The sequence below is a fragment of the Panicum virgatum genome, chromosome 9N, assembly GCF_016808335.1.
Source record: "Panicum virgatum strain AP13 chromosome 9N, P.virgatum_v5, whole genome shotgun sequence".
Lineage (NCBI taxonomy): Eukaryota > Viridiplantae > Streptophyta > Magnoliopsida > Poales > Poaceae > Panicum > Panicum virgatum.
This window is the reverse complement of record NC_053153.1, coordinates 61868694-61894714: the sequence shown is the minus strand read 5'-3', so window position 1 is coordinate 61894714 and position 26021 is coordinate 61868694. Positions and strand designations below refer to the sequence as shown.

The 26021-nt window shown below is 47.1% G+C and overlaps 3 protein-coding genes and 2 non-coding genes across 7 annotated transcripts; 4 read left to right on the top strand and 1 right to left on the bottom strand.

Annotated features, from left to right (window-relative positions):
• Window positions 1-8098: 8098 nt before the first annotated feature.
• LOC120690596 (protein IRON-RELATED TRANSCRIPTION FACTOR 3-like) lies at window positions 8099-10727 on the top strand. Its single transcript, XM_039973303.1, has 5 exons — window positions 8099-8269; window positions 8387-8496; window positions 8945-9063; window positions 9611-9738; window positions 9985-10727. Exons 2-5 carry the CDS (start codon window positions 8426-8428, stop codon window positions 10483-10485), a joined length of 819 nt encoding a protein of 272 aa, XP_039829237.1. The 5' UTR covers window positions 8099-8269; window positions 8387-8425; the 3' UTR covers window positions 10486-10727.
• Window positions 10728-11093: 366 nt separating this feature from the next.
• On the bottom strand, window positions 11094-14208 carry LOC120690595 (protein GAMETE CELL DEFECTIVE 1, mitochondrial-like). Of its 2 annotated transcripts, XR_005681842.1 has the most exons (4): window positions 13542-14208; window positions 11585-11774; window positions 11226-11507; window positions 11094-11175 (listed from the first exon to the last, which is right to left on the bottom strand). XR_005681842.1 is itself a non-coding variant. In XM_039973302.1 (3 exons), exons 1-3 carry the CDS (start codon window positions 14102-14104, stop codon window positions 11295-11297), a joined length of 966 nt encoding a protein of 321 aa, XP_039829236.1. In that variant the 5' UTR covers window positions 14105-14208; the 3' UTR covers window positions 11094-11294. The 2 variants fall into 2 exon arrangements, 1 of the variants encoding a protein (XP_039829236.1); XM_039973302.1 differs by having other exon boundaries at window positions 11094-11507.
• Window positions 14209-22840: 8632 nt separating this feature from the next.
• LOC120692005 (40S ribosomal protein S9-2) lies at window positions 22841-25220 on the top strand. 2 transcript variants are annotated; one of them, XM_039975219.1, is made up of 4 exons: window positions 22841-22997; window positions 23562-23943; window positions 24730-24875; window positions 24979-25220. In XM_039975219.1, the coding sequence occupies exons 1-4, from the start codon at window positions 22970-22972 to the stop codon at window positions 25005-25007; spliced, it is 585 nt and encodes a 194-aa protein (XP_039831153.1). In that variant the 5' UTR covers window positions 22841-22969; the 3' UTR covers window positions 25008-25220. The 2 variants fall into 2 exon arrangements, with proteins under 2 accessions (XP_039831153.1, XP_039831152.1); XM_039975218.1 differs by having other exon boundaries at window positions 24730-25220.
• Window positions 24126-24215, top strand: LOC120693673. Its single transcript, XR_005683129.1, has one exon. It is a non-coding gene; the product is annotated as a small nucleolar RNA Z161/Z228 (small nucleolar RNA).
• LOC120693674 lies at window positions 24306-24393 on the top strand. The gene has a single exon (XR_005683130.1). It is a non-coding gene; the product is annotated as a small nucleolar RNA Z162 (small nucleolar RNA).
• Window positions 25221-26021: the final 801 nt, after the last annotated feature.

The window sequence follows — 26021 nt, the reverse complement described above, 5'->3', positions numbered from 1 at the left end:
TTTTTTCATGTGAGGGTAAATTTAGGTGCTTCCCGGCAGTGGGAAATCAGTGCCAATTGATTGAACATATTTTGCATTATGTGTCCAGGAAGGTAATTGCCTGATGAATTTGAAAAGGAAATTCTTCCATGGCCACATTCTTTCACTTAATAAATTTGTGTGCCTGACCATTTTGTTCAACCACTCTTTGAACCTTGGATGGATCGCAAATTCCAGCACCTTTTCGTTGTCTTTTTCGGGATGTCCAAGGACAAGAAGGATCTGATTTTGAAGCCCATCAAAAGAGATACAAATTCTTATATAGTGCTACATCCTCAACTAACTGGTCATGGCTTCTTGCTTTTGTGTACAATATAGGGTTATAGTTTGCACTTCTTCTATTAACTCCTGCTTGATGTGGGTTGCATTATTTGTTGTTTCTGGCAGATATGTTGAATGGTTTGCCTACCAAAAGGAGACATCATTACTGAAGTGATTTTGTACAGTGTATCTTCAGGCAATGGACAGGATGAGATCGCCTGTAAGTCTTCTCATAACAGACTTTATTTAGAAAATTGGTTTTGAAATACATGTCATGAAGCTATGATAGAAGAGTTTAACCTCTCACTAAGTGCTGTATCATACTCATATAGCTTAATTGCAGTTCCTACTAGTTAAAACAACTGTTAGATTGAACGCCATGTTTCAATTTCAAGGGTAGTTCAGTTAGAGTCTCAACCAGATTGCATGAAACAGGCACTGGTGCATGTTAATTGGTTAGTTATGATAACTTGCTAGGTTTTCTTTACTTGATAGCTGGAATAACCATATTGATTTCCATCAGACTTTCAAAGTTTGCATCGTCAGCAATCCAGTAAAATGTGCTTGCAGCAGACATGGATACTAGAGCTGGACCATGCGAGAGGGTGAGGTTTCAGATTTTTCTGCTAGCATTGTATAGCCTGCAAAGTACCAAAACATAGCCAACAGCTGGTTGTTATTGCTTTGTCATGAATACGAATAGCTGCATATGTGCTTCGTAAGGAAGAAGGCCATGACTTTGTCTGAAGTTTCTAACAAAACTAGATAGGACTTTTGTGCAATAGGGTAGAAGCGCTATGTTCTGCCGGTATTTCTGATCACAAATATATGCTGCTAGAAGGAGCATATACTGACAATACTGTTGCATCAGAAAAGGATTTACAGTGAGAATTCGCGGACTAAAACTTGAATCATGCTGTATCTGGTTGATGAAAATGCTGGCTTTACATGGATATGGATTGTTCACTTTATAAGCTCTCCACTTGTTTGACTTCCCTCTTTGGTTCATTTGTTTTTCGATGTCGAGACATGTTGACAGCCCTTGCTTACGCCAAGAACGATCCTAGCTGGATCGGCATCAAGGACAGATCGTCAGAACTTGCCTTGAAATGCAGCGTTCTTTGGATAGTTTGTTGACTGGGAGTTACCTGAACGTTTCTGGCAAACGCGCTCAAGGTAGTCTGCCCGTGTGGTTTATCTATGTCTTGTTGTGCGCAGTTTTTTTCCAGCCGTGAAGACGCCGTTGTAAGTTGATATATGCGTACGTTATTTTTTATCTGAAAATGTCGACACTGTGTCCACATATCTTGCGTGCGTAAAGTAATTAGGGTCTCCATCGAATGCTGCTAGGACCGTGGAGAAGTGGTTTCCTTCAGTTTGATCACGATCACGTCATCGGATCCGCACGTTGACGTCACCTACCAGCGATTGTTGATCGGATGCATGGCATGGCACAGTACGTGTTGCTAAGAGCATTTCCAGCAAGAGACCCAAAATCAAGCCCTTATTTCTCCATTTGAAAGCTGACCTGTAAAATTTGAAGGCCAAAATAAGAGCCCAACTCCAACGGACCTCTCAAATCTCGGCATGCAAACGGCGGGATCCCCAGGCCCAAAATTTGCTTCTCCAACCAGGTCGCCCGGCCGGCTACGCGAAACACGCGCCGTCGCGCCATCGACAAGCCTCCGTGCTGCCCCTCAGCTCGCGCCGCCGCCCGTCCTCGCCTGCGCAGGGGTAGCATCGACTACGGTTGGGGGCAAGCGCCGTCAGTTCGGGCCCTGACCTCCGCGGGCGTTGTCGGCCGCCGCCCCCGCCGCCACCCTGTCGTGCCAGGCCACCGCCGACTGCCAGGGATCTCCTGGGCGACCAGGCTGCAGTCGAGCACTCCCCTCCTAGCCAAAGGTGTTGTAGCTCTTGAAGCCTTTTCAGTTCAGTGAATGAAGGCTGAGTTCAGTTAATGATTGTCAATTTTCTGCCTTTGTGCAGCTGAACAGTTCTTCATGGCCTCTGATGCCAAGCTGCAGCTCTTCTTCTTCTTCTTCTTCTTTTTTTGCCTCTGATGCCAAGGAGTTAAAAATTTGGTCCTTTTTAACTCCTTTCTTTGGCCCTTCTTATCCATTTATAGAAGAACTGATATATGTGTTCTCTGTTGCAGCTTGAAGTTTCAGAACATTCTGAATGAGCTCCTTAATTGACGCATTGGAGCTTAATGTTGGGATGATGCATGCACCTTTCAAGTTTCAGAGAACACTCTGAATGAGCTCCTCGATTGGCTTCAGGGAAGTCTGTAATAGCTTAGCAGTAGGATTGGTGTTTGACACCACCCTAGCAGTAGTCATTGTATCTAGCTCAATAATCTAGCTCTTAGGAGTCTACTTGTGGATCCTGGTGGTGAAACAAAACAATGCCATGGTTATTGGTTAATAATAATAGTAGTATGCTGCGTTTGGCAACATGTTCTGCTGTGTGATGTGCTATGTGAAAGAGCTAGTCGTTGTATCATTGCGTTTGGCAACATGTGCTGCTGCAAACTGAAAATTGCAGTTCAGATCAGGCAACCAGGCTTCAGATTAGGCAAACAAATGTATTTACACGGAACCATCAGTCTCTCACTCCCTTTCTCCATGAGACATGGATGTGACCTCAAACTGAAGTTGCATGTGCATTCCTGTATTTATTTCAGTTTTTGCAAGTCAGAAACCACACTGCACCCATCCATTCCAGAGTGCCATTTTACAGGAGCTTTCCTCTCTGTGAACTGTGATGTGTCGAACTGAGCTACATCAGGAACTTTGCTTGTTGGACAGGAGCTACTAGAAAGATATGTCATGGACATCTTATTTTCCCAAGTTGCATGGAGTCTATCACCGGCTCATGCAATATATTATCTGAACTGAGGACATGTGAACTACCCTATAAAAATTCATCAGTGCTCTCTCTCTCTCTCTCAAGACATGTGCAGGTCTTCATTTGGCATACCTGGCAAAAAGAAACCCAAAACAAAAATGAAAAAGAAATATTCCTGTCAATACTAGTATGTAGCAAACATATATACTAGAAAATTTACCAAGCGTCAGTTAAACAAACAACAGCAGTGAATTGCTGGTCAAAGCAGGAGACAATGAGACATGGACATTTGCAGGTAATCTGAGACATGGACATTTTCATATATCTAAACTGAATATTTCATTTCACTAATAGCAATTTGCAGCTTTGTTCACAGTAGCACCACATTCAGTAGGCTATTTACTTCTTTGTTCACAATAGCTTCAGAATTCAGAATTCAAACATGAATACAATATACTGAGCATATGCACAGATTATTTGTGCTGGTGTCTGTCAGAATTGGCAACCGTCCATCAGACAGTAGGGGGTTGTTCATCAACCTGTCAGGCACCTATTGAAGATATCAACCGATGGGAATGAGTTGGGCTGAATTAACTGAGCAGCGATCAATTTGTGGTTCTTTAAGACTTGGACATCATCAGAGAGTAGAATTGGACATCCTTTTTTAGTCCTGATTTTGCCTTTCACTTTCAGTGCTGCATTTTGGGTTTCAGAGGTTCCAATCCAACCCTCACTGATGACACAAAGATCATTTGTGTCCATGCTGTGCTCTTCCACCAGGACGACCGCGAGCGTGTCCGCGACGGCACGGCGTTCAGCGCCTTCCCGGCCTCGTCCTCCGCCTCCGCGGCCGCCGAGGTCCTCCCGCCGCCGCAGCCGCCGCCTCCCCCGCCGGCGTGCGTCCCGGAGGTGTTCTTGGAGGAGGAGATCGCCGTGGCCGAGGATTCCGACGGGATTGTTCCTGTGGCGGAGCCCGTTTTGGTGGTGGACACGCCTGGGGAGATGGAGATTGAGGAAGCCGTACAAATCCTCATTCCTCCGGCGGAGCCGCTTCCACCGCGGCGAAGCCGGCTCGGAGTTCGCTGGTGGCCGGCGTTCGTGCGACACCGAACCAAGATTCTCCCATCGTCTCCGCGCTCGAGGACTCCCCCGCCGGCGTCGTCGAACGCGCCGCGTGCCCCTCGACGAGGGGGCCGACCTCGCCGCCGCCGCTGCGCGCGAGGGCGCCGTCTGCTACGTCCTCGCCGCGTGCCCCTCGACGAGGGGGCCGACCTCGCCGCCGCCGCGCGCGCGAGGGCGCCGGCTGCTACGTCCTCTTGTCCCTCCGCCGCGCGCGCCGCGAGCGCCGGGGCGGCCGCGCCCGCCGCGACAAGCACAAGGCCTCCGCCGCGGACGCCGCTCCCCCGCCCGAGAAGGCCATCCTCAAGCGCCTCCCGCCCACGGATCTGGCGTCCATGGTGGCCACGCCCGCCGGGCACCGAGCAACTCCCATGGGTGCGACAGCTCGAGGAGGGCGGCGGCAGCGTGGGTGCGGCAGCTCGAGGGCAACGGCGTGCTCGAGCTCGGGGGGCGGCGGCGGCGCGGTTGACGGCAGCTCGACGACGGCGGGGTGCCCGAGCTCGACGGCGCAGATGCGGCGGGTGCTGGTGCAGCAGCCTGGTCGAGCTCGATGCCGAGGTGGAGGCGCGGCGGCCGGTGCACCGGCGGGGCGGCGCGTGGGGGGGGGGGGCGGGCCGGCGCGTGGGGGGCAGGGAATTCAAAATCGGTCGATAATCGTGATTATCGGTAAAATTTATCGTTATCGATACTAGCTGAAAATAAAAACCGACTGGAATTTCGATGGATTTCAATGCAAAATTCAAAAATTTAAAAAAATTCATAAAAAGTAGAGAACTTATTTTTATAAAAAACTAGAGCTTCTCTTGATTCCAGAATGCTGTCACATGATGAAAGCAATAATTATTTGGTGAGGGAAAAAATAATTTTATCTAACGATCCGTTACCATCCACTTGTTGTCGTGCGATTAAGGCCGATAATCAATAGATATGCGGCGATTATCGATGCTGCTGCAGCTGGGAGCAAGGGAGCTGTGATCGTGGCGTCGATATGTGTTCCCCTCTTATTTGAGTTCATTTAAATATTTAGGAATATTATTATGGATATCACACGTACCAGCAAGAAGAGAACGAAGAATGATTAAATTGATATGCCGAATGCCTTCATGTATAGACTATGAGCTTGCTAGTTTGTATGTGGCTTGTACAGACTGTGTATTCTTTTGTTTCTATGCACTATGAGGTTTGTATGAACTATGCATTCTTTTATTTGTGTGAACTATGAGGTTTGTATGGACTATGCACTCGTTTGTTTATATGGACTATGCACTTCGTGGTTTGTATATATGTGTAAATTCATGTGCTTCATGCAATTTCATGGGCAAAATATGTAAACATGTTTATTTATTAGTTAATTCCATATGTAAAATTGTGCATTTATGTGTAATTTATCTAATAGAATATTATACATAACCTAAAAAATTAAATGCTATCAAACTTTTCTATTTTTTTTCACTGCCAAAACATATTTTCAGTTGGCGAAGCGATAAATTGTTCGGTTTGCATCGATTATCAACCGATTTTCGTTTTTTTGAATTTGATTCCTCTTACCAATCGATTTTGGCGATTATTCACTGATTATCAATCGATTATCGTTACCGGAGGTGATTGATAAATACTGTATCGTCGGTAAGGTAATCCTTGGTGGGGGGCGGGCTGGGAGGCTCCCGATGGTAATTCGAGAGTCCATTTAAAATGGGAGTCCCTTTAGAAAATCTGTTGGAGTTTGTTTTCTCTTTAAACGCTTAAAATTTAGAGTAAGGGCTCAAGTAGGTTTGGACTGGAGTTAGCTCTAACTACTATACTAGCACATGCAGATTTGGACGTGGCAGGACGTTCAAAACGGTTGAGGATATCGATCCCGCGTGACCAGCAGGGGCAAAAAAAGAAAAAATGGACAGGCCACGAGTCACGACCAGGATTTACCTTTTCGTTTTTTTTCCGAATCCCGTCGTTTGCCGGAAACGAAATTTCGGCCGAAATTTCGCCGAAATTCGCTAATTCCGAACTGAAAGGGACCTCAAATTCAAAAAACGAAATTTCGATGAATTCCGACCGAATTTCGGTGATTTTCGACCGGAAAATTATATAATTTGTGTTTTTCCTACTGTTCCTGAGGTCAAATAAAAAACTTTTGAATACCAACTTTGTTCAGTTTTTCGAGATCTACAACTTTTGTTTTACGAACTTTTTCATTTGAGCAATGGTTTGAAAGTTATTTAATTATTTCAAAAACTACCAATTAAAAGTCTTTCATTCCATGTGACAACTTCCATTTTCTCTCTTAGGCCTCAACTGGACTTTTATTATTCTTGTTATTGCGGATATGCCTATAAATTATTACAATATAATACATCCAAAGTATATTAGAATTATTACAATCCAAAGATACAACATATTAGAATTATTACAATCCAAAGATACAACATAGGCAAAGACATAGTCCATACTAAGTCCATGTAACATATTCTCTGTATTTAAATACAACAGAGTACACCAATTGTTATATATATTCATCATCTGACAAGGAAGCTTAATTTGTGTAACAATGTTAGAAATTATTCTGTTGACTGCGCATACATTGTAAAATAAGAAAACGAATCTAATCTGTCTCGGTAGTTTACCATCCTTGATAGGACAAAGATACTTTATTCGTGCGTACAAGGCAAGCAACTTATATAGTACAAGCCTAGCAGTCAAATCTCCAGACAAATTTTTATTTTAAAGTGTGAGTTCGGTCATGAAAAACATATTAATAGCTAGTTAAAATTCCTGACAAATAAAGAAGAAGTGTTTATGTGCGTATGAAATTGAATAGGTACCTCACCAACATCATGATAAACCAAAGTCTAGTTGAAGTCGAGGGGAGAAAACAAATTTTTGCACATGAAATGACGAGTCATTCAAATTACAATTTTAAATGTTAATTTTAGCCTAGCAAATGATCTTATATTTGAGTGTGTTCTAGTCCTATTTGCTCAGAAGAACACCTAGTTTTTTATCATATTTTTTTCGAATTTTTTATAAATATTTTTGAATTTTTAAATTTGAAAACGAAAAATACCGAAAAATACCGAAATTTCTCTTCCCGGTAACTAGCGAAAACGAAAAAAACACCGAAATTTCGGCGAAATTCGACCAAAGTTGAACCCTGGTCACGACGCGACGCCGGCAGCGGGCAGGGCGCGGGGGGCGCGACGCGACGCGACTCGACTGCACGAGGCGGCCTCCGCGGCGCCACGAGCCAACCAACCGGGTGGCGCGTGCGCCCGCCCTGCACGGTGCACGCCATCGCCATGGCCCCCAGTCGACCGTGGGGATGCCAGCGTGGAGGCTCGTGGCCGCCATGGGGCTCTTTGCCTATCGTTCCGAGTTTCGCTTTTGCAAAAGCTATTGGACAGTTTATGCTGCGATTTTTTTTTAAAAAAAAACATGCTGGCATATGTATGAACCTACAATAGCCGACTGCCAGACCATGAAAAAAACTGAAAACAATACGTACAAGATGCTTCGATGCATTCAGGAAATGTTGACAGAATAATAAAGAAATTTTTTGATGAATAAAAAAATCCTCAAAAAGAAAAGGATGGGTGGGAGCGCGTGCGCCGAGCCGTGGAGCACGAGGCGGCACGCGCCGGCCAGGAGCCCTGGCGGGTGCCGCCCACGCGCCCGCGTGCCGCCTCCCCCACCAGCTGCCGCCCGCCCGACGCACCCGCAGCCGCCGACCCGCGGGCCCCACCGGGCTCCTGGCCCCCCGGGGCCACAGACCACCCGACGCCACCGTCACCCAAGGGGGGCGGCACGAGCCGTTACGTGGCCGCGCCGCCCGCGCTCTCCCTTTTCTTCTGCTCCCCCATCGTCCCCTCCCTCTGCGTGAAGCGGGGAAGGGAGCAGCAGCAGGGCGGAAGCCACGAGTGTTCCTGCCCCGTCCCGCATCGAGCGCCCTCCCCGCAGGACCCCGAATACGGACGCCTCGCCGCCGTCGTCTAGCGCCTTCTCTTTCGAGGTGCGCCTCTCGCTTCCCCTGCGCCCGCCGCCCTCACCTTCTGTTTGGGTTCGACTAGGAGAGATTGATGGGTTGGTTGATTGGCTGGTGGGTTCTTGGTTCGTCGGTACCTGCAGGGGGGGAGAGGAGGCCGGTGCGAAGATTTAGCCCGCCGCAATGGTTCCATCAGAGAGGGGGAGCGTCGCCACCGCCGTCAGCACGGCGGCCGCCGACAAGCTGGTCCATGGGTAAGGGTCTTGGCTCCGAGTTTCCTCTTTGGCTAGAACGGGATGTTCCAAATTTCATTCGTTTGGAGTTTGGAGGTTCCATTGGGTGCTGTGTTGGAGGGTTCCGTACTTCCGTCAGTGTAGATTTTGGAAGATAAGGATATATGTCCTTAGTTTCAGATGCCCCCGGTGCAGATTATCACATTGACAGAGCTGGGTACTCCACAAGTTCGTTGTTGTAACAAATTAATGTAGGGTGAAGCACGATGTCGATCAATGACATCAAGTGTCCTAAACTTCTGCATTATCTGCACAACTACGATCAGCTAAATTATCAAATTTCTATTTGCTGGCACTGGCAGTTTGATTCCTCTGTTTCGTCTTGGGAAATTGGGAATGAGATGGAAATGAGAGTTGTGCTCCTATAGCTTTGTTGCTGAAGATGCAGTTCTTTTTCGACCTTGTGCAGGCCTATCACTGGCAAGAAGTGCAAGAAGGCGGCCCCAAGGAAGGTTCATAAGGCTGAGAGGGAGAAGCTTAAACGCGACCACCTAAATGATCTCTTCATTGAGCTGGGTAATATGCTAGGTGAGCATTCATATGCTAATATTCTTAGTTTCAGTTGCTTCAGAGTTCATGTTTGCTGTCTGATGTTTCTGAACTGCACCATGTTGTGCTGTATGAGATGTCACATTAGTTACAAGATGCAATCGGGCCCAGATGCATGGGTTGTCACTTGTCAGTCTTACTGCTGTCAAAATTTTGTTTTGGTACAACAGAGCATAAATGGCTCTGCAACGTGCCAAAACAATCAACTTGCATTTCTCAAGTTCTGCCTCCTAGATTAGCATATGAAGTGGTCTAGAAGAGCCCAAGTATGTACCGTACCACTATGAATGTATGAAGTGTTTATTGTTTTTTACAAACAAGAAAAATATCAGGGTCGACATCTTAGTGCCATTAAAATTCCTGATTTTTTTAATAAAAATTTATGTAGTTATGTGAACGTTTAACGTCCAACGCTGACCATTTTAGGGTTTAGACTTAACCTTCTCTTTGATTTGTATTTGTAGTTTTTTTTACTGCTCATTTTCTATGGGACATTTTTCTGAACACATTTAACATCACATTGCAGAAGCAGATAGGCAGAACAATGGGAAGGCATGCATACTCACTGATACAACTCGGATACTAAGAGATCTGCTTGTTCAAGTAGAATCTCTTCGCAAGGAACATAGCAATCTACAGAACGAAACTCATTATGTAAGGTTTTCACTGATATGTAAAGTAGTATTTGATTCTTTTTACCATTTGTAGTAATAATCCTTTGTCTATCAAACTTGATTAAGAATTGTTATCTGATTTTATCTACTGTAAATGCTCTGCATGAATGACTAGACTCTTAACCCATCTTTACTGTGCATAATATTTTGCTTGTCACACATTTGTTGCATTTTCCAGCATGACTCAACCGTTGTTTAATATCTGTTTCTCCTTTTGTGCAAACAGGTTGCAATAGAGAGAAATGAGCTGCAGGATGAGAACGGTGTCCTCCGCAAAGAAATTTCAGAGCTTCAAGATGAGTTGAGAATGCGGACTTCCGGCAATCCAGCAGGTTGGGGGCATGGCACTGCTGGATCGAACCCCTCTGTTCCAAACCCTGCAAGTGCAGTATTCTCATCCCAGCAGGCTATGCAACCACCCACCGTTGCAAGCACTATATTCCCTATGCAGCAGCCACTGGCACCATCAGCAGTGATCGAGCAGTCATATGCCACACCGCCACCACTGGAACTGAAGCTCTTCCCAGGAGCTGCATCTGTCGATGTTTGCGAGACATCAGAAGACCAGGAGGCTCCCAACCATGTGGCACGACCACAGGCAAGGTACCCGACACAATCGGCCTCATGGCCAGTAACCTTGTTCTCTGGCCTTCCAAGAATGGAAGATGAGCAATGCAGTAGCAGCACAACCAGCAGCAGCAAGGAGGCAAGCACAGGTAGAGATTGAGTGGATCAACTCCAACTCCCAACAATCAAAAGTGTTTCTGTTTTGAGCCTAGTGGATGTACCAACAGTGACAGCCAAGTTGTGTGCATGTAAATATGGTTCTTTTTTTAATCTCAGAACGATAGATTATACTGATATACTCTGATGGAAATAGCACCCTCCCCTTACAATTTTTGTTGATGAATCACTGCACATTCAGATTGATCTTGTTGGTACTTCTCATGCTTAAGTTACAAGCTACAAGTCTGGCATGATCAATATTTCAATAAAGCTTATAGCAACGCTTGGTCAGTGCCAATCATACCAGAATGTTGTATAAAGTCTGATAATGTCAACTAGAGTATAGTATTTAATAAGCTTAGACGCTCCCATTACTAGTTAGGGCCTGTTTGGGACGGCTTCACCGGCTCCGGCTTCGTCTACTGTAGCGCACTGTAGCGGTGCTGTAGCACGGAGCCGGTGAAGCCACCCTTTCCTAGCTCCACCGGCTTCACTCCTCCCGCAGTTGACTGTAGCGCAGAGATGGATCGTTTCAGCTCCGTGCTGCAGTGCCGCGGCACTGTAGCACGGAGCCGGAGCCGTCCGTCGAGAGCCCTCCCAAAGGGACCCTTAATTGGAAAGGGTCACATTCAGATTCAATCATGTTCTCAGCTTTTGACAAGGAATTACCCACCATACAATTTGAGATACAACAACAACAGAGCCTTTTTTCCCAAGCAAGTTAGGGTTGTTTGAGATACACATAAAAAAAAGCCCTGGCCTGTTTGTACTATACCAATGAAATTAGGCAAGGGCATAATTTATTGGATATCATTGTGGCCGATTTCCTCTGAACGAGGAACTTGATGCAATTGCAGGAGTGTCTTCCCTGTATGGCTGGGTTGCAGGATCGGTCACACTTGGTAGCCTTTGCACACTCCCCTTTCCTTTTCTCGCGTTTGGGCCAATCTCTTCAATCATGTATTTCCATCCGTCAATAGGACGCCTCCGACTGAAAATGTGGGTTTTGATGAAGCTAGCAATCTGCAAACACAATTTAAATATAATTATAGAAACCACTGTCACCAATAGCATGAGTGGTGAAAGTATAACTTCTGGACCTGCTGTTTACTGAAAGCGATTCTCCTTTCGAATTCCTGGAGAAGAATGTCCTCTTCTCGCTGTGAGATATCCCATATATTGCCATCCTGACCTCTTGAGGTAGTTTCCCAACCATCAGGCTTGGTTTTGATCTCAGTAGTGCTCGGGATCTTGGAATCGCCAAAATCAGCATTGCCAGAATCAAAGATACTGCATTCAAAAGGGACCGTATGCAAATTAACAAAATCAACGAACCACAGAATACAGATAAAACTATGGTAAGCACAACACAAATCGTAACCAGCCGTGCCCTATAAATTTGCTACCACAGGAAGACAAGTAACAGCTAGAAATGATTTCACAGTATGCAAAGTTTCTATAAGCCCTTAACCCAGGTGATACAGGCCAGCTTTTAATAGATAGTACGAAGTGGGCAAGGTTGATCAGTTTATGCAATAGTTGCAAAGCCAAAGAAATGGGAATACTTAGGGATGCAAATCGTACATAATTGGGTCATTGGGTCGATCCAATAAGTTAATAAAATGAACTAGAATACTACGTAATTAATTTAGAGGGAGAAATAAACTAGAGTGGCATGCCATCGTAATTAATCAGTTGACCTATAAAATACTATCGGGTACCCACTTGCATCTGGAGTGCATAACTAAAATGTGAAGCATGAATTTGGTCGGTCAATCTGGCATGTTACTTTATGATGCCTATGCTTATACCTGCCAACTAGGTGATGAGCAGCAATATCTGAAAAAGTTGGCATCTCTCCTATCAAGCAAGAGCAATTGACACTCAACCGCGGTGCTTACTGTTACACCTAAACAAAATCTCACCTCAAAGCCCACAAAGAAATGTGGTGTGTACTGGACCCCAAGGAAAACCCTCATACTCCCTCCATCCGAGATTATAGCTTGTTTTAGGTTTGCCCTAAGTCATACTTTTAGCTTTGACCAGCAGTATCTCTGAAATAATTTATTTCAAATAGAAAAAATTACATGTTATGATAGTTGGTTCATGATGAATCTGCCAACATTATTTTTACGCTGTCAATCGTTAAAAAGGTCTGACTTAGGGCAAACCTAAAACTAGCTATATTCTGGGACGGGAGAAGTCAAAGTGATTTGTGCAGTCATTATGCTAGAATGGAAAATGGTTTGGGTCGTATGACCTTTTATTCTAATTTAGATTATTTGGACAAGCAAAATAACACAGCGTGTATTCTGTACATCAGGGTTCAGGCATTGAACTGGCTAAACATGTAGTTTGCCATCAAGATTAAGGCAGTAGACCAATTTAATAAGTTGATCAGGAAGTATTTTGGCAGTGGAACACCAGGATTTTGGTAGTCAACTAAATGTGCAACTTGTCCTCAGAATTTTGGTACTGAACTGGCTTATAGTGTATAAGTTGCCATCAGCGAAACTGCTTTCAACAAAATTTCAGTCCAACTATCGCAATTATCTAACACTCAACGGTTTTAATTTGACATGCAGCATATGTTTTCCGGCCCATATTATACAGCACCACAATCTGCTTTACCGAAATTTCTGGTGTTCTACTGATTACTGAATATCCACCGAATTAAATAACAAATACACATTTATCATAGGCAAACAGTACATTGTCAAAGATTTGCCAAGAGCCTAAAAGGAAAATCCGTGCAAAGAAATTTACTGCATGTGATTCCAGTTAAGTAACTAGCCATCTAGCCGATCCATGTTATCATGAAAATCACGAATATAAGTGATCTCGTACTTTCTAGAATCTTCGTCAATAGGTTCTTGGGACAGGGAAGGAGGATAAGGTAAAACCTTACACAGATACATGGGTGATGGGGCTGTGGGTATGTGACAACTCGCGAGCAATCAAATTTAAGCAAGCAATGCGATGGCATGAATCAACCACAGCTATGGACCGCAATTCGCTCCGAGAACAATGAAGGACGGTACTGGAGTAGCAACTCACTCAGAACACGAGTCGAGGAGCCGGTCGATGTCGTCAGCGCCGCCTCCTCCGCCACCGAGGCGCGCCTCCTCCATCTTCTCGATCTCCTTCACCCACAGCGCGGCGTGCACGCGCTGCTTCCTGGTCCTGTACTCGTCCGCCTGCGCCTTCTTCTTCGCCGCGGCGCCGCCCTCCCCGCCTTCCGCCACGCGAGAGACGCGCTGCGGCTGGCCCCGCCTCGACGCGGCGCGGCGTTCGGCCCAGCGCTCGTCCATGTCCGCCACGAAGGCCTTAGTGTCCGGGTCCACCTCGGCGGAGATGGCCGGGACGGCGGACGCCGACGCCGAGGCGGGTGACTCCCACGGCGCGGCGGGCGCTGGGGAGGAGGCGGGGGAGTCGCCCGGGAGCCATGCGGTCTCCCACGCGTCGTTCCACTCGTCGTCGCCGGTGGCAGCGGAACGGGGCGGCGGCGCGCGGCGGTGGGAGGAGAGGCGGCGGAGGCAGGATGACGACGAGGAGGAGACCGCGGCGGCGGCGTAGGTGGAGAGGGCGGGGAGGCGAAGGGCGCGCCGAAGGGAGTGCATGGCGGATGCTCGACGAAATGCCGCGACGGAGTGAGGCGAAGAGCGTTGGATGTGGGCCTGGGTGCGAGTCCGCGACGCAGCGGTCTAGCAGATGAAGGGTACAGGCCTACGTTGGCCTTGTTTGGTTAGTCTATGATTCCTAGAATGCACGCTACTCAAAAAAAAATTATATATATAGAATGTTAAATGAAGTCTATTTGTAAAATTTTTTAAGAGTGAGTATAACTTTTTGCAATAAATTTAATGACGATAATTAATCGATAATTGGCTACAGTGATCATCCTCTAATCATGCGGTCAAATGCCTCGTTAGATTTTTTAGGATTCCTAGCGCAGGGGTTTTGGAGTTGATTTTGTAAATTGACTTTATTTGATACCATAACTAGTGGTCAAAGTTTCCTAACACTTTCTAGCACGGGAAATCAAATAAGGCCCTTTGCTAAAAAGAAAAAAGTACAGGCGTACACCTGCATACTGCAGTGCTACCGTGCTTGTGGCTTTTTTTTATTCATGCCATCATAATTTTTCAACTTCTGAGATATATACCATTACAATTCGTCTATTTTGAAACTTGTCATTACATTTCTTCACTTGTTTAAACCGTGTCATTTTATACGTCTTTGATGCTTTTGGATCCACTTACAGACCCGCGTATTTTCGTATGGTCTAAAATACTCCTGCTGCTTCTCTCTCTTCACTCACGGATGCGTGAATCCCACACGTCAGCTTCTCCTTCAACCTCCGATTCTCTTCTTTCTACCTCCTTCCCACCGCCGCTGCTGCTCAACCCCCCCAACCAAACCCCCCCCGCCTCGACCCGCCGACGACTTGTTCCCCGTCGGGCGAGCTCCTCCCTCGCCTGGCCTTGCTCTGGATCTAGAAGGGCATGCGGTACTGGCCCTCCCCGCGCACCGCGCTCATGACGAGCTCGCACACCGTCACCTCGTACTCCCTGCGTCGTGCCGCCAGCGGAGCACCAGCCCGCAGATCCCGCCACCGGCCACCAGCACCCGGGGCTTCCTCCCCTTCTTCTCACCTACCGCCGGCGCGCATCCGGAACAGCCTGCCGCGCGCCCGCTGCCGCCGCCTCCCGGCGCCCGAGCACTGCGGGTGCGGGGCCAGGAGCGCGTGCCCGTGATGCGACTCGTTGTGGCCAGGCGGGGAAGCAGGCCAGGCGGGTGAGCAGGCCGGTTGCGGCATGGGGGAGAGGGGTGGGGAGGCGGGAGGTGAGCAGCGGGTGGTGGAGAGGAGGCAGAAAGAAGAACCGAAGGTTGAAGAAGAAGCTGACGTGTGGGCCCCACGCGTCCGTGAGTGAAGAGAGAGAAACAACAAGGGTATTTTGGGTCATATGAAAATACGCGGGTCTGCAAGTGGATCCAAAAGCATCAAAGACGTATAAAAATGGCATAGTTCAAAGAAGTGAATAATTGTAATGACAAATTTCAAAATAGGTGAATTATAATGACATACTCCCTCCATCCAATTTTGATAGATATATTTCAAAAACTTAAATATCAAAAAATGATAGCTACATTTGCTATTGGCACTAGTAACGAGGAGTTCCTAGTTAAAACATTGGAGGACCAACAAAAAATTTGTGTTGCATTTATTAGATACCCTCTTCGTACACTAGGAGTGGAAGAGCCTTATTCCTGGAACAAAGACATGCTCCAGCACTACTATGTCTAGTTCCCCTTGAATTTTTTGTAATAAATTGTAATCTCATTTCAGCATTAGCTAGAACAATGTATTTAAGGGCTCGTACTCTTTTCCTCACAGGGGAAGCCTTCGCGCAATCGCTGTGATTGTCGAAGGTGTGAGGTTTTTAACGAGGCGGGAACCTTGTATAACCCCTTGTAAAATATAAACACGGTCCCTAAGAACTAGCATCTGAGAAGGCACCGAAGCATCTATCCCCCTTCGTCACAGCGAAGGGGGGAGTCATCGGTGCGTTGTGCGTGATTCACACTTCGAGAAATGAGCCCAGGTCTCGCGGAGCTGAACGGCCCGATGCACCCTTGGGCCTCAGTTCTTATTTTTTCCAGTTGGAAAAGACCTTCCACGCAGAAGCGCCGAAGGCATGGAAAGTCCCTCCGCGCTAAAGCGCCGAGGGCATGATGAGTCCTATCGTGCGAAAGCCGAAGACCCAGGGCTTGCCTAAACGTGCTAAAGAGCCGAAGGCCCCCCTAAAAGATAAAAGTCTCTCCGCGCTAAAGCGCCGAGGGCATAATAAGTCCTATCGTGCGAAAACCGAAGGCCCAGGGTTTGCCTAAACGTGCTAAAGAGCCAAAGGCCCCCTAAAAGATAAACGTCCATCCGCGCCAAAGCGTCGAGGGCATGATAAGTCCTATCGTGCGAAAGCCGAAGGCCCAGGGCTTGTCTAAACGTGCTAAAGAGCCGAAGGCCCCCTCAAGACAAAAGCCCCTTCGCGCCAAAGAAGTGCTGAAGGTTAACTAAAGCACTCCGGAACATAGTTCCCAAGGCATTTACAATTTAATTAACTAAAGCGTGCCTCACTCCTCCAAGAACGCATAAAGGGGGGGTGGCGCTTCGTGAATAAACATGTTTCACGCTTGTAGTCATGAGTCCCCCCAAGAAGCAAATAGGGATGGCGCTTCGCAAACTAATTCAAGGATTTGACAATTAAATATCGCTCCAAGAACGCAAAAAGGGGGGTGGCGCTTCGCAAACGAAATAAAGTGCGTCCTCGAAGGGACAAACGAGCCACGTCGGCCTAAAAAGAATACAAAGGTGGCTTCGCAAAAATCGAAGACCCATTTTTTTCTTATAACAGAAGCCGCCCTCCAAGAACGCAAAAGGGGGGTGGCGCTTCGCAATTAAAATACAATGCGCCCTCTGAGGACCGAAATATTACATCAATAAGAGCGGCGCTTCGAAATTAGAAATTACATACAGGGACTTCGACCAATATTACACAGTGGTTTATCTTTACAACCATATGACAAATTACAAAGGGTCATCGTCCATTCACTCCGAAATTACAACAGATTCTTCCTCTTCGAACATAATGCGGTCCAACTCGTCAATGACATTGCGGACCGCGACGTCTAATATCTCTTCGGCCAGCCTACGGAGATATGCTTCGAATCTTGGCCCTGCAATAAATAATTGGCTCCCATCAGTCGCCTTGAACGAAGGCACCTTCCTCTTTGTACATGAAGCAATAGTCCCCGTGGAATTCCTCCACGAGCTCCACCTTCGGCTCAAGCAACCCAGCAGGTGGCGAATACGGAACATCATTATTCAACATGCCCTTGACTTCGCGACAAATAAAACGATCGCGAAGAATCTCGCAATGCTTCTCCGAGTCAACCGTAAAATTGTCAAAAAAATGCTTCGACTGCACGTTGCGCCGGTTATAAGCACGTTCTTTGATCAACCAGAACTCAGCGAAGGTTAGCCAAGGCCTGTTCGCATTAAACTTGCGCCACATAGCGCCAGAAATAACAAAGTTCCCACGTTTCATCCGCAAGGGCAATATACCTTCGGCGATTCGCGCAGGTTCCGACGCAGGGTTCTGCGCAGTCACCGAAGGCATTAATCAAAAATTATAATTACATTTCACCAAAATCACATCTTCCAAAAGGCTCACACCTCTCCGCTTAGGCCAGCGCCGTTCTCACCCTCGGCGTCTCCATCATTGCCGGTCGGGGACCTTCGCCTGAGGTTCAACACTTTGGTGGCCCACTCCGTTGCCTTCTCTTGCAGCTAAACAAAAACGGGTGTCAACACCGAGTGGGAAGAGCCGAAGGCAGCAACGAACAAATAGCGGACCTACCTGAGCCTTCATGCGTTCGCCTTGGTGTGCAACCAGCTCTCGTCCTCTTTCTTGAAAGAATGTCGCCATGAAATTCTTCGCTATGTTGCGGGGAAGAGCTGGCAGCGTCTCTGGCTTCACCTCGCCGGTGGAAGGCCACTGCACGCCGGGGTCGCGAAGAGTGCGAAGTTTTGTCTTGGACACAGTGGCTTCGCCACCCACCGGGGCTTCGAGTAGAGAGCACACCGCGGCAATGAGCGAGCACGCCGCGACACCGGCATTCAGCTCACTGAAGAACTGGCTGCTGCAATTGGTCATGGCCACGCAGCATCGCAGCCAGCAGAAGAGCTCGACGAGCTCAACAGAGTTCGCGTCTTCGCCAGCCAACGGCGGGGCTTCGATGCCGAAACGATCAAGAAGATTATGCACCTCGCTCTGAAGGGGGACAGCCTGCCGGAAGGCTTTAACCAGCTCTTTGGCCTTCTTGCGGCCCTCTTCGGCGTTCTTGGCAGCGTCTTTGGCAGCCGTGGCCCGGCCACGCGCCTCATCAAGTTGCTTTATAGACGTCTCCACCCTAATGCGCACAGAAGCAAGCGACGCTTCGAGATCTTTCTTTTCCTTTTGTAAGGCGGAGACCATTTATTCGAGCTCCGCAACGCGCGATGAGGCCCCAGCCTCAGCCTCCAACTGCCTTCGGGCGCAGCGGGCAGCCACGAATGACTTCAAAGCAAGATCCTCCGCGCACTGCAAGGCATTGGCTGCCCCGGTGTTCATCAATCTCTTCTCCATCAACGGGAAGCGGAAGGACCCACCGGCATCCGCCAGAAACCCGCGTTCCCAGTTGCGGCTCTCGACTCGGAGGCTGCCGATAATTTGGCCCCCAATGAGTTTTGCTCCCGAAGCGCCAAGGGCCTCCGCCACCTCAACGGGATCAGCATTGCCGGCAAGGTAGTTGCTGCTATCGCCCAAAGAGCTGGAGCTCGTGCTCGACGAAGAAACGACAGCCTTCTCTGGAGCGTCACCCAAAGGCTTGCCTTCGCCATCGTTGCTGCATGCCGAAGAAGATTTGGAATTCTCCCGGACATTGGCTTCGACAGCAGCGGCTGTAGGAGGCGCATCAGCGGTCATCGGGTGCGGTGGTGACTCGACATGGATGGGGGAGGCATTATGCCCGTCGTCCTGGTCGCTTTCCTCAACCATCGCGCTGTAAGCGCGGGCACACGTCTCACGGCGATGGGAGCGACCGCAATCGGAGTGGGGACGATTGGAGATTGGTGAGGAGGCTCTTCGTGATGCTCCTCTTCCTCCATGTCATCTTCGGAGTCGCCCTTCGACTTGAGCGGCTCCGAGCCGAAAATCGAGTCCAGAAGCTTCGGACGCTTCGGTGCAGTCACACCGACAGCTTTTCCTCGCCGTTTCTTCTTTTCAAGAGCGCTAGTGGCGCCCGCGCCACTAGCGGCCTTCTGCTGTTTCCTTTCTTCGGCCTCTGCCAGCACCGGATGGTGAAGCACTGACACACCGAGAATTCCTCGACTAGATCTCGGGTGCTGAAACTTTTCACCACCACCCGCAGCAATGCCACGAAGGCATTAGCCTCCAGGGTGTCCGGCGGTGCAACCACCGGGGTCTTCGGAAGTAGAGGAATCTTCGCAACCCAAAGAGGCCTGGAGTTTGTCTCCGGGTCCAGGCGGATCTTGTGATAGAACCAAGCGTTGGTCCAATCCGTAGGCCACTTGTTCCGGTATGCTTGAATGGGGCTCGGGGTTGTCTGCCTAAAAGCGAAGGTATAGCAGCCGTACTGGGGCTCCCCATCGCCGCTGTTGCCGTCCTTCTTGGTCACAATGATGCTCTTTGGCTGGTAGTGGATGCAGGAGACATGCGCGAAGGCTTCGGCGGTGGGCTCGACCCTGCCTGTCTTCACCAGCCACATGAAGAGGTTCAACCTGACGAAGGAGGTGGGTGTCATCTAGTGGAGGTAGACCGTGAACAGTCGGAAGATGTCCACGATCACCGGGTCCAGCGGGGAAGCGAAGGCCAGCAGTGAAGAAGTCGCGGAACACCACAACTTCGTCCGGCTCGGGCCGCGCCAAGGCCTGGTCAGTAGGCGGAGCCCGCACCTGGCTGCGGTCGACCAAGCCGTGAAGGATCATCCCCTCAAGGACTTCGGGGGTCACGTGGTTGTAACCAAAGGCACGAGTGGGAGGCGGTTTCTCGGTCGAGCGAGGCACTATCTCTTCGAGCGAAGCCATCGCGAAGATACAACGAAGGACAAAAGACGAAGGGCAGTGGACAATGGAAAAGAGCTAAGAGCGAGCAGCGAATGCAAGGAAAGCTCGCGCGTCAGAACTCGTTTGACACCTCCCCCCCACCGGTCCTTTTATAGCCAGGGGCACGCGTCGGCAGACTCGCAAGGGGATGCAAAGTTACAGGACTGTCCCCCATCTCCAACGGTCAAAGGGCAGCGGAAGGCGCACTCCCAACGGTCAAAATTAGGGGCATTCTCGTCTTCGCGCAAAGCGGCGACACCCCGACTTCAAAAAAAAACCTGGGTATTCTTCTCAAACTGCAGGAACCCCAAACACTCGCAGGCGAACGTCCGAGGGGTGGCACTTAAGGGGCGCGGCTTCGCTCGCGCATCGGTCGAGGCCACAGCCGCTGCGAGGAGCAGCCGTAGCCTCGAGGGGCTACTGTTGGTGAGGCCATTTTCGGGGACAGTCGACTGCGAGCAAGGACGCAAAAGAAATGGCGAAACTAACTGCGAAGGCGAAGAGGACGCGCTCGGAGGCCCTGGAGCGAAGAATGATGAGCGAAGGATGGTCCCGCTCGAAGAGAAGCGAAGAGGCGGCGCGCTTGGCGAAGGGACGTCCAGCGAAGCGGTTCCAAGAAGCCTCTTCGACGAGGCAGCGAAGACCTTGATAGCGAAGGGGCGAGAAGTGAGGCGGGCCCATTGCCAGAAATTTGTACGGAGTCCAGCTGTAATTTGACTAATTTGTGTCGAGTGTTGTAACATTACGAGGTTATCCTAGGAATATTCTCAGATGCTGGCAGTTAAGGGGTAGTTAGGGGATTTTGGCCACGGAGTAGATGAGCCATAGGGCTATAAATACCCCCTTGTAACTGTGTGAGACAGATTTGAATACAGAGCAATTACGCCGTCGCTTTGATTTTCGTGCTGTCATCGTGTTCATTACATCTTTCTCGAGGCTTCGCCTTCTACTGCTCGGGCTGTTGTGATCTCTCCGTCCCGGGGAGTATCTTACACCAACACACCAGCCACCAGCTACCAACCAGTTAGCAGTACTGTTCTCTCATACAAATCAGCACCAGCCATCCGCCACAGCCAAACGAACACAGCGAATAACGAAAACGAGAATTTCTTTTTTGGGAAAGACAGAGGAGCGAGGGTTGAAGAAATTGGGCGTAGCATGAAAAAAACTCTCTAGAAAGAATCATATGTGGTTAAAGAGAGATGATATGCGAGGAATGTAAATTAGATAAAAGACAGATTAATGAAGGATGAAGAACAAATGTGGTGTTTATGATTAATAATATTGCACTAATTAATGGATACACTAGTGGAGAACGATCCTTTTGTTCCGGTTATCAACTCCCTTTAGCTCCGATTTTTGAACCGGGGTCGTAAGATCGGGACAAAAGGTCCCAGACTTTTAGTCCCGGGTCCAATAATCGAGACTAAAGACCATGTGCAAGGTAATAAAAAATATTCTGCGCGACTCAAGACTCGAACTCGAGATGTCTCACCTCGTGCATGACTTCTTTACCACCCCACCACCTACACTGCACATATGGCTTTGAATGAGATGTCTTTCTTTTAAACTAACCCGTCAAGCACCCTTTTGTCCAAGTTGAAGCCACCAACCAGGACCAAAGATCCTTTTGGTCTGGGTTGGAGCCACCAACCGAGACAAAAGGGTTATCCTTTAGTCCAAGTTGGTGTTACCACCCGGGACTAAATGTTCAGGACCTTTGGTTCCGGTTGGAGCCACCAACCGGGACTAAAACTCCTGGATGTCCTCTAACCTTTAGACCTGGGACTAAAGTCTTCATTAGTCCCGGATCCAAAAATTGTCGGGATAAATGTGCAGGATCAAAAGCCATTTTTGTATTAGTGATATAGATGAGATATCAAATAGAACGGGATGCAAAAGAGCAATTCGTAACACTCCATTCGTTTCAGATTAAGTCGAGCACTTCAGTTTCTAGTGATCATAAATTTCTGATTTAACACGATGGCTCACATTTAGGCTAATTATATTTTTAGTGGAAAGCGTCATACCTGTTGAAAGCAAGGGGTCTATAGGAACCTTGTTTATTCCACTGTTTGCTAGCCTAGTCTTATAAAGATGCCCATACAGTTAAGACATGCACCTACTCCATCCCAAAAACAAATCATCTTAGAAATTTTAGGATAAATTGACAAAAAGATAAAATGATCATATTTGGCCTATTTATTACACATATTTGGCGTTGATTGATTCTTACATGCACATGCACTTTCTAAATACGGTAAGATGATATATTTTTGGAGTAAATTTTGAATCCTAGAATGACTTGCTTTTGGGGAAGGAGGAAGTATGCATTTATAGAAATATTTATGCAGCCCTTAAAAAAAGAAATATGTATGCATGCGATGTATGAGATTTCACAATCGTAATGTTTTCAAAAAAAGAACTTCGATTAGAGAGGGTAAACTGAATCACACTAGCGTAGGGATGACTGATCAGTGATCAGGTTAGCAAAACAAAACCTAACTGCAAACGAAGTGCAAACAGGCAGTGGGAGACGATTAATAACAAATAAAGATTTTATAAAAAATAACAAAAAAGAAAGAAGAGAAAGGGAATTAAGAAGTTCACGATCGAGGGCCCATAAGGATACCCAGCCCAAAGCCCACATAGCAAGGCCCATATATCATTAAGCTCTAGGGTTAGGGTTTAGCGCCTCCTCTATAAGTGCGCCGCCTCCACAGCTTCATTCGCCTTCCCACCTCCCCCACTTGCAAGTCATAGCACACCTCGCGGCGGCGGGGCCCGAGACCGGCGGCGGGCGGCGGAGGCAGCATCAGTCATGGTGCACGTTAGTTTCTACCGCAACTGTAAGCAGCCCTCTGCCTCCATATTTCCATGATCCGCAATGTTCTTGAACTTATTCCCTTGTCCATTTGAATCTGGGAGACCGCCATTCGAGATCACTCGCTGTATTTGTAATCTGGAGCGTATCCTTGATGCCCACCAAGAGATTTGGTGCTTCGCTGTAGTTAAGGCATGTACACCTGCATAAAGTCAAATATAATTTGGTAAGCTGAGTTCTTTGTAGTGGTAGAATAAGCTGTATGATTGTTATGATCAATCCGGAAACTCTAAAAATCAAAGTTCCATTGTATTGATTTGATTTTACAACGGTTGCCAACTGTTGGGAAAAAGGTACTTAAATTTAGACTCACCAAATATTAACGTTTATTTAACAGATTTGCTTGTTAGGATGTGCAATCCTGAATTGCATTTTGTATTAGATACCTTTAGTGGTTGATGAACGAACCCAAATATTTTCTTCGTTTGCAGCATTGCTGCATAAGTTGAATGTTTGTACTTTTTGCTGATGCCTAGAATTGGTTTGTTTTGTTTGTCCTGCTAATTCACCCAATGTTTGTTTAATGCAGATGGTAAAACTTTCAAGAAGCCAAGGCGTCCGTATGAGAAGGAGCGCCTTGATGCTGAGCTGAAGCTGGTAGGTGAGTACGGCCTGAGGTGCAAGCGCGAGCTGTGGCGTGTGCAGTATGCCCTCAGCCGCATCCGGAATGCCGCTAGGGAGCTTCTCACCCTTGATGAAAAGAATCCCCGCCGTATCTTTGAGGGTGAGGCACTCCTGCGCCGCATGAACCGCTACGGTCTCCTCGGTGAGGGCCAGAACAAACTTGATTACGTTCTTGCGCTCACTGTTGAGAACTTCCTTCAGCGTCGCCTTCAGACAATTGTCTTCAAGAATGGCATGGCAAAGTCCATCCATCATGCTCGTGTGCTCATCAGGCAACGCCACATTAGGTATACCATAACATTTCTAAACCTTGTGATTATGTTTGTAATGCATTTGCTTGAGATGGCTTAGTGTCTGGAATCTGCATGGATTATTGTGAAGTCAGGGTCAAATGCCAATTTCTTATGGTCATTGTTTGACAGTTTTAAGTGCCGTTGCAAACCAAACTATCTCTATTGTTCTGTTTGTTGGGCCATGTGATGAGAAACCTTATGCAACTCACGACGGTCGTCTGAGACACTTTGTGTGTAATGTTGCAGTCATATTTTCTCTGATGTCTCTTCACTTTTGAAACATAACACTCTTATTTATGGCTTTCTTCATTTATTTATTTATTGTTTTTTTGCAATAAGGTGTTTTTCATACATTTGGTGGCACAGTGAGGAACTTCTTTTGCTAATGTATCTATGAGGTCAAATGGCCAATGACTCCAATGTCCTTTTCATTCTGAGTGCCTATAAATGTCATTTGGATCGACAAGTACGTAACTGTGGAAACCTGTTTAGCTTAGTTTATTTATTTGAGGTCCTAACCTTTTGTTTCTGCTTGAGCTTTAGCAATGTCATGTGCAGAACCTTGTATAAGTTTATTTTACAGTTGATTTGTGCACAATAGCTTTAATCATGCAAGGGTTTCTCAATTTGAATCCACACTGATTTGGTGATTTTGCTAAATCCTACTGTCAATTATATTTTGTATGTGCCCTTCGATTTATAGATGAAGTTTTCTGTTGCTGTGTGCTATTTTCCATTGCATTTAGTTCTTCCCGATTTGAATCTGATCTTTTTGCGCAGAGTTGGGAGGCAGCTCGTCAACATTCCCTCATTCATGGTCAGAGTTGACTCTGAGAAGCACATTGACTTCTCCCTTACCAGCCCGCTCGGTGGTGGTGAGCCTGGAAGAGTGAAGAGAAAGAACCAAAAGAAGGCTTCTGGTGGAGGCGGTGATGGTGATGAGGATGAAGAGTGATCATGTGATGATTGCTCCTGGTTTTGGAAGAGTGAAGAGAAAGAACCAAAAGAAGGCTTCTGGTGGAGGCGGAGGCGGTGATGGTGATGAGGATGAAGAGTGATCATGTGATGATTGCTCCTGGTTTTGTTGTTAGGACCTAATTTTGCGGGCCCTGTTAGGACCTAAACATGTTACATGAACTGACGCAAAGAGTTGGCCACCGCCAGTTGTCAAAATTGCGATTTAAATTATCGAAAACCATCATTGCTGAGAACTCTGTCATTGAGTTTTTTATGTGATGAATATGAATATTGCATGTGAATTCAGTGAGACATCAGAAAAATGTTTCACCAGCTCCTTAAATGAGCACCATAATCTTTTGTCAATAAGATTTGAACATAGTGATTTTTTTTTTGATAACTTGAATATCCAGTCTTGCTAAGTTATGATTGAATGTCATGTGGTCAGTGGTCCTTTGATTCCACTCTGATTTACCAATGAGTTCTGTTACCTCTAATACAACTTTATTGCCATAGGTGTTTTTTTTAAAGAAATTCTTTCCATACAAGCAGCTAATTGTCTGCGCTGTTTGAATTGTAACTTAGACAAAAGCTTTTTTTGCGAGGGAACTTAGACAAAAGCTGTTCTTGTGTTTGTGCGAGGACCTGATTATGTGGTGGCATTTCTATCTCCACCGTGCTCGGTTAGTCTTTTGTTCAGGTGCTCGTGCCTAGTGCATGGTTATTCTTAGGTTGTTTGTAGTCATACCGCCATCACAAATCGAATTAGATAACTGCAAACTGATATGCGGTTTGTATAACATCAGGACTATTGGCGTGATGCTAGACACATTTGTCAACTATTTTGAATACGTGATAACTTTTTTCTTATCATTTTGTAGAAAACGCCCATAAGATCTCAGCGCGCACTATTTTGGGACAAAGTTTAACCCATAAAAAAGTGTGAATTTCTCCTTGAAAAAAAAGACAAATTGGGCTACTATGTCTCCATTTCTATGTTTCTTTTTTTGAGAAAGTCTTCATTTCTATGTTGGTGTTATATACGAAAATGGTATTTCTTTCGAGGGAATGAAAATTATAGTTTCGATGCTCACTTCTTTGCAACGGAGCAGGAG